The sequence below is a fragment of the Prinia subflava genome, chromosome 1 (assembly GCF_021018805.1).
Source record: "Prinia subflava isolate CZ2003 ecotype Zambia chromosome 1, Cam_Psub_1.2, whole genome shotgun sequence".
In the NCBI taxonomy this organism is placed as follows: Eukaryota; Metazoa; Chordata; class Aves; order Passeriformes; family Cisticolidae; genus Prinia; species Prinia subflava.
Genome location: NC_086247.1, coordinates 137,431,857 through 137,451,235, shown reverse-complemented (window position 1 = coordinate 137,451,235; position 19,379 = coordinate 137,431,857). Strand labels below are relative to the sequence as shown.

General features: G+C 47.0%; 1 protein-coding gene across 1 annotated transcript in view; it reads right to left on the bottom strand.

The window, feature by feature from the left end:
* Positions 1–18,976, bottom strand: part of GAD2 (glutamate decarboxylase 2) — a 40,839-nt gene extending 21,863 nt beyond the window's left edge. Inside the window, exons 1-7 of the mRNA XM_063414048.1 lie at positions 18,852–18,976; positions 18,525–18,584; positions 18,245–18,397; positions 17,012–17,245; positions 12,066–12,156; positions 11,136–11,248; positions 7,253–7,368 (exon numbers count right to left, since the gene is read on the bottom strand). Coding sequence (XP_063270118.1) covers positions 7,253–7,368; positions 11,136–11,248; positions 12,066–12,156; positions 17,012–17,245; positions 18,245–18,397; positions 18,525–18,584; positions 18,852–18,927 — 843 coding nt within the window. The 5' untranslated portion in view covers positions 18,928–18,976. The remainder of the gene's footprint in view (positions 1–7,252; positions 7,369–11,135; positions 11,249–12,065; positions 12,157–17,011; positions 17,246–18,244; positions 18,398–18,524; positions 18,585–18,851) is intronic.
* Between the last annotated feature and the right edge of the window lie 403 nt (positions 18,977–19,379).

The following is a 19,379-nucleotide window of genomic DNA, read 5'->3' as shown; positions in this document are numbered from 1 at the left end:
AGGGAACAAAGGGAGGACAGGCGCAGGCTGCCTGATGCCAGTCCTGAAGGAACAGCCAGGCTTGGAGACACTGGAATATCTGGAGTTTCACCACTGTCCTGGGGCTGCAGACAGACAAGGACACACAGCTGGGAATGGGCTGTCACTTTGGCCTCCTGGCCTCCTCCTTCCCTCTCTTCATGCAAAGGGTGCATGGAAGACTGCAAATACATCCCCAGTAGAGAGGAACCTAATTTCTGTATGGGAAGAATGTGGTAAAATTCATTGGTAAAGGAAAACGTATAGATATTAGTGGCTGAGTGTATTAATGGTCAGAAAAAAAAATTGGTGATTCTGAGCCAGGGGAATTTTCTCTTTATCTGAAATTTCAAATGCTGTTAGGTATAGGTTTGCTCCACAGAGAGCCTTTTTTACATGGTTAGCTTTGTAATGTAGAGAGAGTGTAAATGTATCACACGTGCAATAATGAATTGTCCCTCTGAAAAATGGAAGAATTAGAATAATAAAAAATGTTATGATGCTGAAAAGTACAGCATTGTTATCTAAAGTGCTTCAATATACAGATGCTTCTATTTTTATAGCTTGCTAAATTACTTGCTCATCATCTGGCATGGTTGAAGCTGTCACGAAGAACCATCCTAATGCCACGAGCCCCACAGGGCATGGCTGTTTTTTCAGATTGCTGTTTCTCCTTGCTTACATAAATCCAGAGTGACATGAGCTTTGTGGAGGTGGCTTATCAGTAACCAGTTCCCAAATGCTGAGCAAGCTAAGACATGCTGCAGCTGAAACTCCCCCGAGGTCAGTCACTGGCAGCCTGGTGCCCAGGAGATCTGGACCCCCAGCCTCACCCTGTCACCTATTCACCAGCAAAGAAGGTGAACACACTTTCCTCTTCACCTCTCCTGAGCTTTAAGCACTGTGCAATTCCTGGATGTGTAGGCTGGGCTGTTTCTGTCGTAGCAATCTAAAAATGTGTGGCTAGTCCAGACTTGTTGTTTGGGCTCCCACAAAAGTGGGGAAAAAGGTACCTCCAGAAGCCACACTGATCTTGAAGGCTTTGGCATCTGTTTTAGACTTAAGATGAGTTGCCTTCTGCAGATCTTGCTCTTTTTATTGACCATAAAAAGTGTATAGACTAACTAAATGTTTACACCTTAGGTGATTAACATTTAGCAACATGAATTCTGTCTTTATCATCTAATTTCAAACTACATCTTCTCCTTCAATTACCTACAAAAAGAGCCCACTGTGTCCTATCCAAATTTCAAATGCACTGTAATGAGAGATATATTTGCTCTGTTTTCATTTATCTATTGCTACTCCGTTTTTAAAGTTACTTGTTAGTATCAGGAGAGAAATGAGGATATGGATGTTTCTAAACATACTAGTATCTCTGGCATTTTTCAAACACACAGTTTCATGCTGCTTTTCTAATCAGAAAGCCTCATTTATTTTTTTCTAGTGCAGACACTTTTGCAGCATTGTATGTGATACAAAATGTTGCACTAAGTTCAGGAGGATACTGTGGCAGTGTAAAAGCCACAAGGTATTGACCAGATGAAGGATTAGACTCAAATGATGATTTTCTCCTTTAGGATAGACTACACCAGAGCACTACTTTTCTGGAAAATGCTTTTACTTTGATTTAAACAGTGTTACCTGAATTAAGTTGTTCCTCAAAGAAGATCAAATTTTCACTGTTTCCCCCTGGCTTCAAATACCATAAAAATAATTTTCTAGTTATTATGCAGAAAGTAATGCAAAATAAAAAAATGTGAGAAACCATCAGTTTGATTTTAAGTTTCCTTAGGTGGAAACAAATCTAATTCCTACCTACTCTGTATGCCCAGAGTGTAATTTACAGCTTTGTAATCTATGCTACCAAATAGAAAACCGGATTTCGAGGCTCCTCAAATCTTTCTCTGGAAGCAGCACCTCACACAACACCTGCTTCTGGCAGGTGGCAGTTCTGCAAAGCGTCTCCTAAGTTGCAGGGAGAGAGGGCAGCACTACCTATCATGCAAGTGGCAGACTAGAGACCAGATTTTCATTAATTCTACAGTGAAACCAACCCAAAATCTTCCATATCCTGTGTGAAATGGTCTATCAAGCTACAGACACAGAAGTCACTTTTTAATTTCCTTCTGCATCAGCACCAAGAAGCTTCACAGTAGGCTTCTGAAACTGTTCCGATAAAAGCTTCCCAAAGCCACTCTCCTCCCACAGATACTGGAATCGTTTGACACACTCCCTGAAACAAATGGGGCTTATCCACAAAGGGGAAGCAGCACGCACGAAGCTGAGGAGGTGATTCACTGCTGACTGCCTCCTCTGATCCAGCTGCTGTGTGGACATGGAGTGCACTGTTGCTGGGAGGGTGCTCCCCTACCACCCCAGACAAGCCACCTCTCCCAGTGCTCTCCTAGAGGATGAGGCCCCTCCAGGCGTGTCCAGCTGCCTGCAGTGCTGACACTGGAGAGCCAACAGACCCCCCCTTCAGGGGGGAGAGCTGCCAGAGCTGCACTCCTAGTGAAATCTTCAGCAGCAGCAATTTCAACACAAGAGCAGGGCAGATGGAGAGATGCCAGAGGCAAGGAGAGCCTCTTCTGTGTCCTCTGTGGTCTCTAACTGCATGAAGAGGTCCTTTATTGCCAGATCTGACTCAATCACCTGCTAGTTCTTAACTCTGCATTTTGTTTTCTAAACCTGTGATAAGGAATAGTGTTGCTATTCCCTCATTGAGCACCTGAAAAGATGTTCCTTCTTAGGGAGCTTCTAGATGAATGGGAAAGTAAGAAAGCTGTTCTGAGCTACATGAGAACAGTCTTGCTGGGTTGGAGAACAGAGAAGATGAGAAAATTTCTGTCTTTCCAATTATGACCAGCCTTCGTTTCATTTTCTGAACTGTGGATTAAGCCCACACAGTCCCTAATTAATCAAGTCCACAGAAATTCTGCATGCCTCTTTAAGCTATTTTCCTGCTATCAATGAAAAGGGCCAAAGGCTGTTTTGTGACTTGAACCCACCTAGTTCTCTACAGCTGAACTTCCCCCTTGCACACTTTTCCTCCTCAGGGCAGCATGACTCTGTCCTTTTGCCTGCTAGGTGTAATCCCTGCTCCATACTATTTCCAGCTACCACTGGATACTCTTTAAAAGAGTGGTGACTGGGCACACCGAAATCACAATAAGGAATGGGTTAAAATTGAACAGGTCTTGCCTCACAGACAAATGGAACACTTAAAATGTTCTGAGAAGGCAGCTATCTCTTTCAGCAGCTTTCCCCATGCTGAAAAAGGGGTGGACTCCTCTGAACAGCTACAGCAGCCTAAAGCTGATATGCTGGAACACAGGAGGAGGCCTTCACTTCAGATTTTTTATTGTGTTTGAAATGATAGACTGAAACAGGTTTTTACAACTGGCATCCATCACTTTTTCCTCTCTGAGTCAAGGTCTCCTGCATCATGTGCAGTCCAGAACAGCTGCCCTGAAGGACATCACTGCTCCTGCACCAGTGCAAATGAAAGAAGACTGATGATGTCCTGATGAATACAGAGGACTGAATTAAATCCTGAGTGCAAGTCTCAGTGATCAGAGTGAAATTAAACCTGAGAAAAACTGACCCAAGTAGTTGCAGGGTACTTCCCCATCTCTGGTGAAACAGAAACAAACAGAAGCAGAGTGTGCTAAGTTGTGGCTTGGGGAAGATTTGCTGGCTGGGAGCTTGAGTAGTTGGAATTATCATACGACCTATTTTAGGCACCAAATGTAGGCTGTGTATATGAGGAGGCTCTTTATGGTCAGTGCACAGAAGTAGGTGAAGCCCTCCTAAAGGCGATTTAGAACATTTAAATTAAGGAATATTTAGGTTCCTCATTTGGATGCTCTGAGTTTCTCTCCAGAGCTGCTTCTCTTCACTGGTTGTGCAGAGAGTGAGGCTCCTAATTTTGGAACATGATGCACTCCTAAATTAGGAAGGTTATTACTTAAAAGCTGTGAATTACTCTTCCTTTTCCCTCTCTCCCACTGGCAGCTGAACCTGTCATGGCATCAGACTGAAACAGATTCTGATTACAGTAGTAGTAGTGGCAACTGTGACACAACTTCATTCATTTATAGTACAGGAAGCTCTAGAATGGTAGTAATGAAAATAGTCTCATCTGGGATGCTGAAATTCTTTGCCAAGAATTGCTGATATGGAAATCTTGGCATCTGACTGAAAATTTCAAAACCAAAACCTCTGCATTTCTGAACACATACAGTTACTTTAAGCTTTGTTTACTATCACACCATGCATGCAGAGCATGGGGAAATGATACTATGGATTTGTTGCTCCAGCTAGATCCCTACAAATCTATGGGGCCTGATCCCTACAAATATATTGCACCTGAATTCCCAAATTGGCTGAAGTCATCACAAAGCCTCTTGCAGTGCTTTTGAGTGGTCTTGGGAAACTGGAGTGGTCCCAGATGACTGGAAGCTGAGGAATATAACACCAATTTCCAAGACAGGCAAGAAGGAGGACCCCAGAAACTACAGGCCTGTTAGTTTCACTTCAGTAGCTGGTAAATTCACAGGAAAGATTGTTCTGGGAAGTACTGAAACAGAACACCTGGAGCACAACACAGTCACTGGTCAGAGCTAGCATGGCTTCATGAGGGGAAGTACTGCTTGTCAAACCTGATTTCCCTCTGGTTAGGAGGGTAACCCACCGAGCTGATCTAGGAAAGCCAGTAGATGTAACCATTCTGGACTTCAGCAAAGCTTTTGGGACTGTCTCTCACAGTGTCCTTCTGCACAAAGCATCCAGCTCACAGCTGGACAGCCCTGCTATGGGATGGGAGAGCAACTGGATCAAGGGTTGGGCACAAAGGGTTTCAGTGAATGGGAGGACATCAGGCTGGTGACCTGCACTACTGGAGTTCCTATAGAACTCTGTCCTCACCCCTGTGCTCTTTAACACCTTCATTAATGACTTGGACACAGGACTGGAAGGGATACTAGGTAAGTTTGCTGGTGACACTGAACTGGGAGAGCTACTGGCTCCCTCAAGGGCAGAGAGGGCCTGCAGAGAGATCTCAATACATTAACAGGACTGGGCAACCACCAACCATGTGAAGTTCAACAAGGGCAAGTGTCAGATTCTGCATCTGGCAGGGGGAAGCACTGGTTGTGTGTAGAGACTGGGGAGAGGCTGGAAAGCTGTGCCATGTGAAGGGACCTGGGGCTCCTGTCCATGGCAAGCTGAACCTGAACCAGCAGTGCCCTGGCAGCCAGGAGGGCCAACCCTGTCCTGGGGACATCAGGCACAGCCAGGCAAGGGAGGGGATTGTTCCTCTCTGCTCTGCACTGGGGCAGCCTCACCTCGAGTCCTGGAGGCAGTTTTGGGTGCCACAATATCAAAAAGATATTGAGCTATTAGAGTGTCCAAGGAGGGCCCCGAGGATGGTGAAGGCTCTGGAAGGGAAGCTGTGTGAGGAGTGGCTGAGGTGACTTGGTCTGTTCAACCTGGAGAAGAGGAGACTGAGGGGAGACCTCGCTGTGGTCTTCAACAGCCTCAGCAGGGGAGGCAGAAGAGCAGGTACTCCTCACTCTCGTGAAGGCCACTAGGGAAGGCACGAAACTGAGTCAAGGGAGGCTTAAGTTTATTATCTGGAAATGGTTCTTCACACAGAAAGTAATTGAACACAGGCTCTCCAGTGAGGTGGTCACCAGCATCAAGCCTGACAGAGTTCAAGAAGCTTTTGGACAATGCTTTTAAGCACATGGTGTCATTCTTGGGGTGTCCTGCACAGGGCCAGGAACTGGAGTTGATGATGATCCTGATGGATCCCTACCAAATCAGGGTGTTATATGATTCTACAGTCTGCTTGTTCCATGGTCATTGTCTTTCAAGAGCATCCAACTGTGGCAGAGACAAATCTCAGTCAGGCCAAGGAGTCTAAAAGTAGGTAGATCATCAGTATGATGTGAAAAATGAGACAAATTACATTTTCATATCTTAAGTGTCTGTTCAGGTCCTGCATGACACTATCTTAAAAAGGATTGCATTTCTAGGCCTCTGTAATTTCTGTAACAGCTTCTGTTGTTTTAAGGGTTAAACCACCATATCCTTTGGGCAATTAAGGGTTAAAGGATCCTGTCTTCACATAGTGCAGTTTCTTACCTTCTCTATAAGATAAGAATATACTTTTTATAAAGCTTGACTGAGAAAGGGACAAAACTGCAATTTCAAGATACTTTTAAAATATAATGGGTTTCAGATGCTATCCTATGAATTCTCTAGTATATTTGGGTTTTGAATGTTTAATTTGCTAAGGGAACTGCTTCTCTCCTGGCATGAAAACACAATTATTAAAGCTCATTTCATTATTTTGAGACTGATAGCACAATTTGGGTCATTGTTTAACACTCTATCTCTATGAAAACAATTAAATTCTCTAATGATTAATAGGATTTGTTACCTTAAATAATCATGCTGGACCTTATTTGCACAACTTAGGCTTGTTACTTCCATATGAATAATGTATCTCTAGCTGTACATCCAGCTTTGGAAAGTTGCTTATCTGCAGACTGTCCTCTTTAACTGCTATGGGGACAGTATGGCTGTACAAAGAGCAAAGAACTCTCTGCTCCTGTTTCTCTTGTGCCCACCTCCCCTCACCCCTGGCACTGCCAGGTCCCAGCAGTGCCTGTGATGAGCCCCTGTGTGCCGAAGCTTTTGCTCACAGGCAGAAACTCACAGCAAAGCCCAGTTACCCAACAAATACTGCAGCTGCTCTCACACACACAGCATTGCAATATGACTGTCTTCATGTGTGTTATCACCTTCTCATTAAATAACAGCAGGACTGGTTTCAGATGGAAAGATTTTGACTCCAAAGGGTTTTCTGTTGCCCCAGAGTGACCCAAACAAATAACATGCCTGGCAGAAGGTGCTGAAGCCCAATGATGACCTCTCCTCTGTTTGATGTGGTCCTCACCACTCACATCAACATTTATATAGACACAAGTGAGAGCAAAGAATTGGCAGTGGTTTGTAGAGACTGCTCTGCCTAGGCTTCAGCCACAGAGAAGTGCAGAGATCATCCCTCTGTAGATCAAGAAGCAAGCCTCTTCCCATGTTCTTACTCCCAGTGAAGGAATAACAGAAATGAAGACAGTTGTCAACAAATTCCTGTTCAGCTATTTTCTTCATCATAAATTCATACAAGCCGATGTAACAGATAGGAAAAAACAGAAACACATACATGTTCTGATGTGAAGGCAACCAGTCTGGGAATAGCTGCCATTCCTTTTTCTTTAACTTCTGGGAACATCTTGAAACGTGCAATCAACATAGCATACATGTTAGATATGGCACCACCTGGAGTCCACAGTAATACACTGTTACTTTTTCTATTCATTGTAATAGCATTTCAGAACAAACAAGTCTTGCTATAGTTTTTCTGATGCTAATGTCTCTGCCTTATGGCAGAAATACAGATTCTTTTTCCTGATGCTGCTCACAGCTGTGCTGTGTAATAACGTTATTTACTACACACAAATAACAACTTATGCAAAAAGTACCACTGCAAAAGATGACTGGCACTTCCTTTCACCCTTAACTACCATCTCTCCTTCAGTCCCCAGTCTTAGCTTTCCATGTGCCATCTACATATAATCCCCACTCTATTCCCTCTCCTATGCAGATGCCCCCACAAGGAAACTTCCTAAGGGATTTCCAAGTGCCACCTAATCTGTGCTCTTACCTCCTAAGTCAGGGTGGTGTTTCATGCCCCAGCTTTGAGCAAACCCACCCACTGAGACCCAACAGCCACTATCTTCTGGATAATTGGAGGGGGAGGAGGGAAGAGAAAGGAAAAAGGGTCATTCTAACAAACATTTTTTTTTTTAATATTCCTCTGAGGGGAACCAGGGGAAAAGGCTAAATGTCGCTAACACTTGCCTTAAAATCACTGGCATACATTCACTTAAAATAGCCATTTCAAGATGGCTGTTTAACCCACTTCAAGATGGTATCAGATCTACAGCTCTGCAGTAGTCTGGTTTTCCTTTTTGAGATTTTTTACAAACTGAGCCTCTGTGACTACAGTGGAGCAATGTCTGGCATTACATTAATGCTGCATGAGCACAATGGGAATATAATGCAGTACCTGAGGCAGAAGAACTTTTACATTTTTATGCACACAAACATACACAGAGACGTGTACATGAAATCCATCAGGTTTATCCTGTGTATATGTGTGTGTATATATATCTATATATACACATATAGATTGATTATATTCCATGTTTATGCACATATATTTACATAAAGCAAAGGTTTTAAATGAACAGGTTGAAATGCTGGTGAGGTAGAGTTCAACTACTGCAACATTCATCCATCTAAAAATGGAGTGAAGAGCACAAGATGTGCACCTCCAGAGGATGGTTCAGCTCATCCTATGGCAGCTGTCTGTGCTAGGTGGAACTTGCCCTGCAGACACATCCCCTGAATACACAGGAGCTGCTGTAACCAGCCCGGGGTAGACACCCAATGCTTGGACAGCCAAAGTGAGGTAAGATAAAATCCACCCTTTGAGCAGATGAAGGAAGTACTGTTGGGTATCTGTGCTGGCAAATTTAACATTGTTTTGACTTTTGTAAGATTTGTTTTAATCTCACTGGAGATATATACTGATCCACAGCCCACACAAGCTTCATTTCTAATCAGAATCCTAGCTCTGCTGTTGCTGTGAGACTGCCCTGCTGTGGGCTTTCCCTGACCTCACTGGCCCTCCTGTGCATCCAAGGGAAAATGCCACAGAAAAATGGCACTGCTGGCATAAGGGTCAGTACACACTTGGGGTTTTTTTCCCCTTTCAACTGCTTTGAGAGATATGAATGTATTCCTACACCTCTCTTCAGAAATGACAAAACAAGAAATGGAGAGATTAAAAGGAAATGCTCAGGTACCTGTCCCTCAAAAATGCAGATGTCATGCAAGAGCTGCTATTGATGATTTAGGTGACTGAACTAAGTTGAAGTAATTTGGCCTATCTTGTCCAAAGTAAGTGGCTCACTGTCAAAAGAATCAAGACTGAAATGTTTTTTCTCCAATACCAGGGTTTCTTATTAGTATTTATTAATCATTAAACCTTAAGTTTATTAATAAGCCTGCATTTTAATTTCATAGTTGTGCTCACAGTTAATTGCAGCTAACAAAACATACCTACAGAATTTGGAGAAAGTAGTTAGGCTTTTATGCTTCACATATATTGACACCATATATTTCATTTCAGGGAATGCAGAGAGAAAGAACCTTTTCTTTGCAACAGTAAGGTCTTCAGCTACAGCCATGGAGTAAGAAGACAACACAGAAATTATTTTGATTATTGCCTAAAAAAGCAGAACCTGCACACTGAGTATTCCTCAATAGAGAAAACTAGAAAGATGCACTTTGCACAAACCAGAAATTGCAGAGAAAGAAAGAATGAGAGGGGGAGCCCTGCAAATGCCAGCACAGGTACATGCCTGCCAGAGAGCCTGTCCCCACACACGTTTCAGCTTGATGAAGTGAGCTCTGACACATCAGCCCTGACTCCTGGTGCCAGGCAGCACCTTCCACAGCCCCAGCAGGGCCAGCAGCTCCAGAGACACACACCTTTCCTGACTCACACTATCTCTACCTGAGTTTGCCACACTTGGGCAGATGTGGCACACACACTTGAGCCTTTCACCCAGCCTGCTGCCATGCTCTGCCCTCCAGAGCTGGCTGGGCAGCATTGCTATTGCTATTGCTACTGCTATTGCCATTGCCATTGCTATTGCTGTTGCTATTATTACTACTACTGCTATTGCTCTTCCCTCACCCTGCAGGCTGCTGGCCATCCCAGTGGGAGGGTGAGGAGCTCAGAGCAGCTGTACCAAGTCAGCTCAGGGTTGGTAACCAACCACTGCTCAGTTTCCAAAGCTTTCACTTTGGTCCTGGGCTCATGATGCACACTTAGATGCCCGGTGTGATTGGAGGCCAAGGTTTTCAGGGAGATTGCTAAGCACCACAATAAAAGCTGTCAGAGCTTTTGCTCTCAGTGCTTTTTAATTAAGAACTCATGAAACAGCAATGTCAATTCGTCTCACCTATTTCTCTACATCTGTGGGAAGGGCCAGAATAAAACTCCCACACCACTTCCCATGTGTGCATTCAGATGTGAGAAGCTGAAGATGAGCCCTGCCTGATCTTCATGGCCTCGGAGAGCTGAATGTCCCAGGTTATTATCAGTGAGGCCTTCCCTCTACTCAAGAGTACACTATCTGTCTCCATTAGGTCAACTAACTTGCCTTCCAGAAAGGCTCCTTCAACTGAAAACAGTCTATTCTCTTTTGACAAGCCAAGATAGTATATCCAATGTAAATTCTTTCAGTATTTTGCAGTCTTGTAAGACAGACAGGCCAAAATTTTTGAGCAATGAAATTGCAGAGTCAGAGAAGAGGTGACAAAGAGTATAAATCAAAAGACTAAGTGGAATGATTAAATAAAAAAAAAAAAGTCTTAACAATGTTTGTCAATGACTTTTCTACACTTTTTTGCCTTATTGACTTGCCCTGAAGGAACCGGTTTCTAAATCTTTTAAGCACTCAGATTAACTAAGTGCCCAAGTACCCCACTGAGAAACACAGGTCAGCTTCACATGAAAAGCTAACAGCATGCTCTAATGCTGGCATGGTCTTACTGACTCTGCTAATGCTGGGAGGGATGCTATGTCTTTCCCTGTTTGCTCCAATTTCCCCTGCAGTGATGGAGAGCTTTGTTGTGTTTCTTCCCTCCGTTCCTAATACAACAGTCCTTCCATTTCATGGAATCCATAAAAAGTGGGGGCAAAGCAAAACTGCAAGGCAAATGTCTCTTCTCATTATGTTTCCCATGTGCCATCACAGCTGCTCATCATGCAGTGCAATTTGCTCAAACAGACCCTCATAATCACATCCCTGAAATTCATAAACATGCAATACTTTATCTCAATGAGGCCACTGGTGTTTACTAGCAAGTGTCCTCTCAAACATGCATATTTAATTATATTTACTCTTTAGCTACAGGGGATGTCATATATCACAGTCTGAAAAATAGAGAAAGCTTGAAATGTCATGTACCAGGTGAAAATATCCCATCGCCACAGCCCCCTGGCCAGCCAACCATCTCTCTCATTTTCCTTAGTGTGACATACTCCAAAAGTACAAACACTGGAGCAATTTCATAGGTGAACCTGAAATGTAGTAATGTCCATATTTAATGCTTTCATCTACAACACTAACACATCTTTTTCCAATATTACATTACATTATAGCCAAAATATACTCTATCTTATACTGAGTAGAGCTCTGTTTCACAATACTTGCCACAGTCTTCCTTCTGATTAGACATCTAATGCCTAGGAGGAGAAATGCAGGGAGCGCTTGAGAATCCATTTCCACCCACTTCAGTGAATAAAATCTTGCCCACCTCTTCCAGGTTCAAGGCTTTGCCCTTTATCCAAGAGATGCTGGGCAGAGCCCCTCTGCCTTGCACACCCTGTGTGCATGTCTGGAAGCACGTGTCAGCAGTCCTAGTCATAACAGCCAGACCGTGCGTGAAGCTTAGCAAGTACACAAAAATGCTTCCTAATCCCAAACTGAAAAAAACCCCCACACTTTAAATTCTGCATCTCCTTCTTACAGAAAGCAATAGCTTTGCCAGCTCTAGGTAAGGATTATACATAAAACCTCTATGCTCACTCAGTACCCCTTTAATTTTACATATTTATGCATGCAAAATACTAATCTGTATATATTTTTGTGTGCTTTTGGGAGGCAGCACAACCAACATCATATCACGACTGAAATTTTATAAATGACAGCCTACAGGACAACATTGGAAGTCTTTCTATAAATAACCGTTGTAACCATTTAAAATGCAGATAATTTTTTCCCCAGCAAGTTTAACAAAAAATTATTCTTTCACTCAGATACAGAAACTAGTATTTTAGACTGTAACTGTGAATTTATAATAAATATCTATAAATTAAATAAAAAGCTTCTACTTACATGTTAGTATTTGCTGCTGATGTCAGCCAGTCTGCCGCCAATCCAACCATGTCCAATCCAGTTGAAAGTTGATTAAAATATCGAGGGTGTCCTGCATAAGAGGGAAAATGTTATCAAAGGGCTGATGATTCTGAATGAAACTATTCAGTGCTGAACAGAATATTTACCTCCATATTTCTATAGAGAAGGAAGTGCTTTCAAGGTATGAAACAAAGCAAATGGCAGTAAATACATTTCTTGAAAAAGGCACGATAATTTCTCTTCCTTCTCATTCCAAAGTCAGTAAAACCAGACTAATTATACTCAACGCAGAATAATGAATTCCACACATTCCCTATTATCCTTTCAATATGCCTTGAAAATTAGCACATTGCTGCTTCACAAAAATAGCTGTTTGCTCCCGTTACTGTGTCACATGTTGTCACTGGATATGGTTTTGCCTGACTAGGTTTGAAAGGCACACATGAGACACCATCTGAAAAGCTTGCCAGGACATATAACATCAGTGATGAATGGCTAATGATTGCAATAGACAGGGCGAAATGAGAAAATGGAGTATTTTGGTGACTGCTTTGCACATGACTCAAAGGCTGATGATTGTACGAAGATGGCAGGGAAGGTGGTGGTCCTTGTCATTTCTTCACTGTCAGAGTGCAATTACAAATAGCCTGGCAACTTATTACAGTGATTTTAATCAAACACCATGAAAACCAGCACTACTGCCCCAGCAGAATGATGCACAGGACTATATTCAGTGAGGTGATAGTCTCTTTAATCAGTTTATCTAATTGGCTCCTGTTATTTTTCCTAAAATCCTCCTAGAGACTTTCCTTATAAACGTGCCTAGAGCCACTAAATACAGGAAGCATTAAAATTCCATTTTTACTAGTTACTTTCCGCAAGCCCCTGATAAGTGGCATAATTACTGGTACAAATTATGGATGGTCCACAATTACTTAAATGCCATGCAACTCAAAGGAAGGCAGCATCTGCTTGGAAAACACCTGTCCTGACCCTTAGACGATGTACTGTTATTGCCATCAGAGAAAACAAAAGATAGAGCAAGATGATTGAGGAAATGCACACCCAGCACTGAGAGAAAACTTATCTTTGGTCTCCTGTGGCCTCTTATCAGGCGTGGACACATGGCTGGCAGAGCAGCACGGGGAATTGCTCCCCAGCTCCCACCCTGCAGCACACAAAGGCAGAGTAATCAAGCTGAGCAGGCAGACCAGAGCTGAGGATATAGTGCAGGGGACACACGTGCAAATTCCACTTGCCCTTAACCTGAGGCCAGCCCTGTGCCATTGCCATCCAGCCTGATCGCACTGTGCATGCAGCTCCCTGCTCTCACTGACAGGAACTGCCACCTTTCCCTGGCCCGTGCTGCCAGGCAGGCAGCCAAAGTCGCCGAGCCCCGAGGAGCGATGCTCAGATCCAGCACAATGAACTGGATCTTGCTCCCTGCTCTTCACACTCCTGAGTGGGGTTGGTGGGCCTAAGACACACACCCACCACCACAGCCTCAGCCAGCCTGCTCCAGGGTCTCTGCCTGCAGAGAACTGCACCTCCCCTGACAGAGGGATCTTGAAAATTTCCATATTTATAGCTTGGGTTCCGTATCACAGCTGGATGACAAATTTCACTTGAAAGCAACCGAAAATTAGGAGCTAAAAGCCTTTAGTGGATATGGGCTACAGGAAGACTCAAAGCAGGTTACAAAAATTCCTGTTTTGGAAATAAATCCACACTGAAGAGCTGGGCAATAGCAGGATTTGCATCTGCAGCCGCAGTGTCTCAGCGGTTCTCTGTCAGCCCCCCAGTGAGCCCCAGGCGACAGCCCTGTTGTCAGTGCTGGTTTCTTCAAGCCCTCCCCCAGCACAGCCCCTGCGCTGGGGCCGCCGGGGAGCGGGCCCGGCACTCGCGGGGTGGGGCGGCCGCGCCCTGGGGCGAGCGGGGCGGAGGGAGCAGCGCTGCACCGGGAGGTGTCAGGACAGGGAGAGGTGTCAGGACAGGGAGAGCTGCTGCTGCTGGTGCTGCTGTGAGAGCCCCCGGCACCCCCAGGTATGACACAGCCCCCGGCACCCACACCTGTGACACAGCCCCCCCGCTCCGTGCCCCTCTGTCCTGCTGCGCGGCTGTAACACGGAAGGGTGGGAATGTGCTGCCCCAGCTGCAGGCGTTTGTCTGTCCCTGTGACACCTCAATACGCAAGCGAGTTTTCTTCCCTTGGCTAGATGGCCGTGGAAAACTGAGGCTTTGCTTAGAACACAGGCTTCACTGGCCAGGTAAGAAGAGTTTGTGAGAGGTGCTCAAAAATCCCTACCCGGGTGCCTCTGTCTGAAATACACATCCTTTGTTGAAGTTGATCCTGAACAAAGAGGTATTGGAAAAGAGACGGTGACAGGGTGAGGAATCAGTTGAGGTGAAAATAGGAGGTTATGACTTAATGTTTCATTTAGCAATACACAATGTATTCACAGATATCCCAGAGTAAATGGGAGACGATGGCCAAGAACCAGGGCCAAGGCACAGGGGCACCGGAGGCCCGGCTCTCCCTACTGAGGGCGTGCCTCTGCCCCACACACCCTCCAAACACGTTCCCACTGCACCGGCTGGAGGCACGGGCATGCCCAGCGTGAGCACTCGGCCTCCACAGCCCCCACAGGGAAGCGATGGGCAGGGCACGGCCAGACAGCACGGATAAAGGCACGGCTGGTAGCACCCAGTCTGGCCGTGCTTGCAGCCTCATTGCATGCATGAGCAGCACCAGGGCCTGCCAGGGAGCAAGGCTGGGCCAGAAACAGCTCCTCACACCCTTCCCGGACTTTCTAAGCCATTTTTAAATGCTCGTATTTCAATTCCCCTATCCATTTTCAATTGTACAGCGCACAGTAACTGAATTTCGCATCCATCTTTCCCTGCATTCGCAGTCACTGTCTTTTACATCCTCTCAGCAAGAACTCCTTCTCTGCTGGTAAGGGGCAGAAAGCGTGGCTTCCCCGGTGAGCCATGGCATGCAGGCAACACCTGGGAGCAGCCCACACCTGCCCCCGGCCGGAAAATCAGCCATCTGCCTCCTCGAATCCCCTGACCTGGGTATCCAGCTGTGAGGCTAATCTATGCACTACAATTTATTTTTCAATCAGCCTCCCGGGCCCCTGCAGCAAAACGCCGCCCAGGAGGGGCCGTGTCCGAGGGGCTTCTGCGGCAGGAGTGGAGGCAGACGCTGCCGCCAGAAACCTCACCATACTGTCCTTCCTCTGAGGGTAATTCCCGTGTTTTACTTTGAAGCACATGCCGAAGGTGTAAACACCACGCATTTCATGAACGGCCCCCCAGGCTGGGGCTGTCACCCCAGGGTGCTGAGGAGCAGCAGCAGCCAAGCGAGGCGGCTCTGCACCCCCCGGGCTGAACCCCGCCACGCCACCACATTTCACAAAGCCCCCAGAACCCGTTTTCAGAGTTCAAAAACATTATTTTCATTAAAACAAATCATAAAATGCCAAGATGGGAAGTCTCCAATATTCAAAGAGAGGAATAGAAATGTTAACATTATTTTAAAGGGTGTTTTTTGGATGTGCAAAATTAAACAGGTGTATTATGTGAAAACAGGCTATAACAAAAAACAATTTATGAAAATCACCTAAGAAACCCTATTTTTTTTATTTCCCAGAATCACAGATCCCACATTCTACATCATTCTGTGCAAACACGTTTCCCATGCCCTATCCAGACACATTGCATAGACCACTGGACTGATCGACTTTGTTCCTCTGGAAATAATTTACCTAACTATTTAATCCAATATTTTACAAACATCTTGACAGCACCCGACTCATGCAGAACAAAACACGCGGATGGTCCTTTCTAACCCTAAACGAGGAGGATTACACAGATCCCTCACAATCTTTACCAGGTTCGGTCTGTTCTGTTCTCTTCTCAATACATGAGATATTTTTTTGTTTTCCACTCAGCCTGTAGTCGCAAATCAGCCTTTTGTCTCTTTCAGTAATTGCTTCACATTTATTTTTAAGCTATTTCTCAGTAATTCAAATTCCCACTAAGAGCTCCCCGGACTCGCTATTATTTCTCAATGACAGCCTAATTGCGGCTCAGCTTTCTGCCTGCTCCGCCGCAGTTTATTTAAGGTGGCCCCGGTGCGGAGTCGGGCGCTTCCCCACGCCAGGGCGAGCCCCAGGCTGCTTCCCCTCCACGAAGCCCACAGGGGGCACGACTAAAACGGGGGATCCCAGGCAGGCAGGAGTCAAACCACTCCTGCTACCCCAGTGAAAAACAACAAATGGCTGTTCAAACAAATCGGACTTTGGTTTTATTGCTCGAGCCTAAAGTTGAAACAAAATCCTCGATATTTCTGTGTAAGGTTCTGCTAAATTCTCTTTTTATTTTACGTCCTGCAGGCGAAGTGAGAGGCACGGCAAGTGGCCGCTCACAGCTCGAATTTACAGGCCATTTACTGCGATTTCGGCTGGCAAACGGGCTGGTCCCTGCTGGCCCCGTGCAGGGGCTCCCCTCTGCCCCGCTCCCGGCTGCCCCGAGCTCCGCGCCCGCCGCACCGCGCTCTGCAGGGAGCACGGGGCCCTCGCCGTGAAATGGGTGAAATCACACGGGAAATGGGGAAAGGAGCGGCACAAAGTGGTGAAGGTGGTGCAAAGGCTGCTCGGTGGCACACTCAGCAGCTCCGACACACAGACACATTAATTTTACATCGGAAAGGGTGTGCGAGGCTGCACTGACAGCTACAGAGATGGAGCTGCTGGAGTGTTTTATCATTTTGGAAAACGATTTCTGTCCCTGCTAGAAATTGCTTGGAGCTGACAAAATACAGTCGCTGCTTCAGTCTTTAACGTTTCAAGCTAAATTGAAGTGACACCTTTAATCAATGGAGGAGACCATACAGGGTAGAAAACGAGCATTGCTATTACCTGTTTTAATTGCATACTTCAGAGTTGTCCTGCAGTTCAATAAAATTTCTTCCAAGGTCTGTGGCTGGTCTGCCAGTTCCCAGTTATATTCCTGGAGCAGCTCATTTGGGTAATGGAAATCAATAACTTTTGTGGATCTATCAAAACTTTTCACCACATACTGAAGTAAAATGTCCACAACGTCTTGTAGGAAAGACATAGTAGTTATTTCTCCATTGCATGTTGGCAGAAGATCTGGGAATGGAGAAATGTAAAAGTTAACTTCGTTTTATGACCACATGCATAGATTTGGAACAAAGCCTTCTCCCATTTATGTTTTCAAAATCTTTACACTGTAGTCAATAAAAATAGGTTTTGTTTTCATTTTAAAAACAAATTGGAAGCGTGTATTTCAAGGAATGTTCCGAGATATAACAAGATTTAATAACCTATCTAAATTGGTCAATTCTGTCCACAGTATATTTCAGACCAATTTTTAAGACAGTGAGAGCAGGGAAACAAGAAAAAAGGGAAAACAAATCTCGTAAGAAATAAAGACTGAGCAAAAAATGCTACAAGCAGCACCCTAACAACTGTCATTTGCCTTGCAATAAAATACCTTCGAGGTGACTCTCCTATGCAAGTGACTTGTTGATAATTTAATGCCTTTTTCTGAGGCAATGCTGCACGGGCTCTCGGTGTACACAAAGCTTTTGTTTAGGGGCGATGGCTCAGTCAAAGCCAGATTGTAGTGGAAGCCCGTAATTTGGGGTCCCGAGCTGCCGAGCAAACGGGAGAGCTCCTGGCCAGCGCATGTCGGCGGGGAGCTGGGACCTACTCACTGGCGGAGACGCTGCCTCCAAGGTCAGAAATGATGAAGTGCGAAAAATATTTCGAAATAAAGCAGACGAATTGGAGAGCGCTCTATCTCTCTCCTCCCCTCCAACCTTAATTACATCGCAGGGTCTTCAACGAAAAGGTCGACGCTGTCAGTGCTCCTTAGAAACAAAAAACTGCGGGCTCCAGTACGCGGGATTTTACTGCTTTGGGTTTTTCTTTTCGGGATTTTTTGTTATTTGAGTGATTTTTCGCCCGGCGGGTCCAGGGTGAGGGCGCAGAACTCCGCCGCGCACCGCCAGACATCGCCGGACCCCCCACGCCTCCGCGCAAAGCGGGCGGAGGCAATTTCCTGACCGAGCTGCTGGTTTTTCTTGTTAGTTTTAGAGAAGCAGCGTGCCCTGGGAGCGCCGTTACCTGTTGAGTGCAGAAAGGCGTAATTCACGTCCGCTTTTTGGCAACCGCAGGGTTTTTTGTCGCAGGTGCAGGTCGGCCTCGGCTCCGCTACCCCCGGGGCTGCTGCCCTGGCGCCGGTTTCCACGGGCTTCTCGGCATCTCCGTAGAGCAGGGCTTGACAGCGACACGGACACACGGCCTCATTACCGGGGCATCGACCCTCGTCCCCCGCCCTCCCGGCCCGGGGCAGGTCCCGCGGCCGCGCCCCCGCCGCGGGCTACCGGGACCTCCCTGTCCTTACCGCAGAGTTTGTTTCCGATCCCTCCCGTGAACTTCTGGGCAACCTGACACCACGCTCTGGCTGTAAGAGAAAATCGAGCGGAGGGTCCGTGGGGACAGGCGCGGGCTCGGGGCGTCTCGCCCGGCCCCCGGCCCCGCTCCCCAGGAACCCCCTGCCCCCCGGAGCCCCGCGGCGCTGGCCCGGGCTCGAGTGGCCGTCGGTCCCCGCCGCCCGCACCGCTCCGTCCCGCCGGCCGAGCTGTCACAAGGCGGGCTCCGGCGAGCGGGCAGCGCTGTCACGGCGGCTCCGTCGGGCCGGTCCCGCCCGGCCGCTCGGCGGGACCCCTACCTGTGCCGGGAGTCTCGGCGGCTGCGGAGCCCTCCTCGTTTCCGAAGGGCCAGAAGCCGGAGCCGGGGCTTGCCATGGCGGAGCGGACCGGCGGGGCGGGCGAGGAGCGGCGCTCTGCAGCCCAGGCGGCCGGAGCGAGTGTGCGTGAGTGTGAGTGTGCGGGGTGTAAGTGCGCGGCTGCGCCAGGCGGCGGCAGGCGGAGGGGCGGGCGCGCCCCGGGCACGCGTGGGTGGGAGCGTCTCCCGTGGGCGCCCCCGGGGCGCGCTCCGCCGAGCGGCCGCAGGCGCTGCTGCCCGGGACGGGGCGGGCGGCTCCGCGGAACAGGTGACCGCTGAGGCCGTCAGCGGCCACCGCGGCGGCTGTGCCAAGGGGTGCCCGCACGCCGCATCGGGGGGCGGCGGTGGGAGCACGGTAGCGCTCGGGGCTGTGGGCGCTGCTTGCGCTGGGGCTGCAGCTGCCTTGGGGGGCTAGGGCGAGCGAGGGTGCCTGTGCCGCCTTCACCCTTCCATGGGCCGGAGCGGGCTGAGC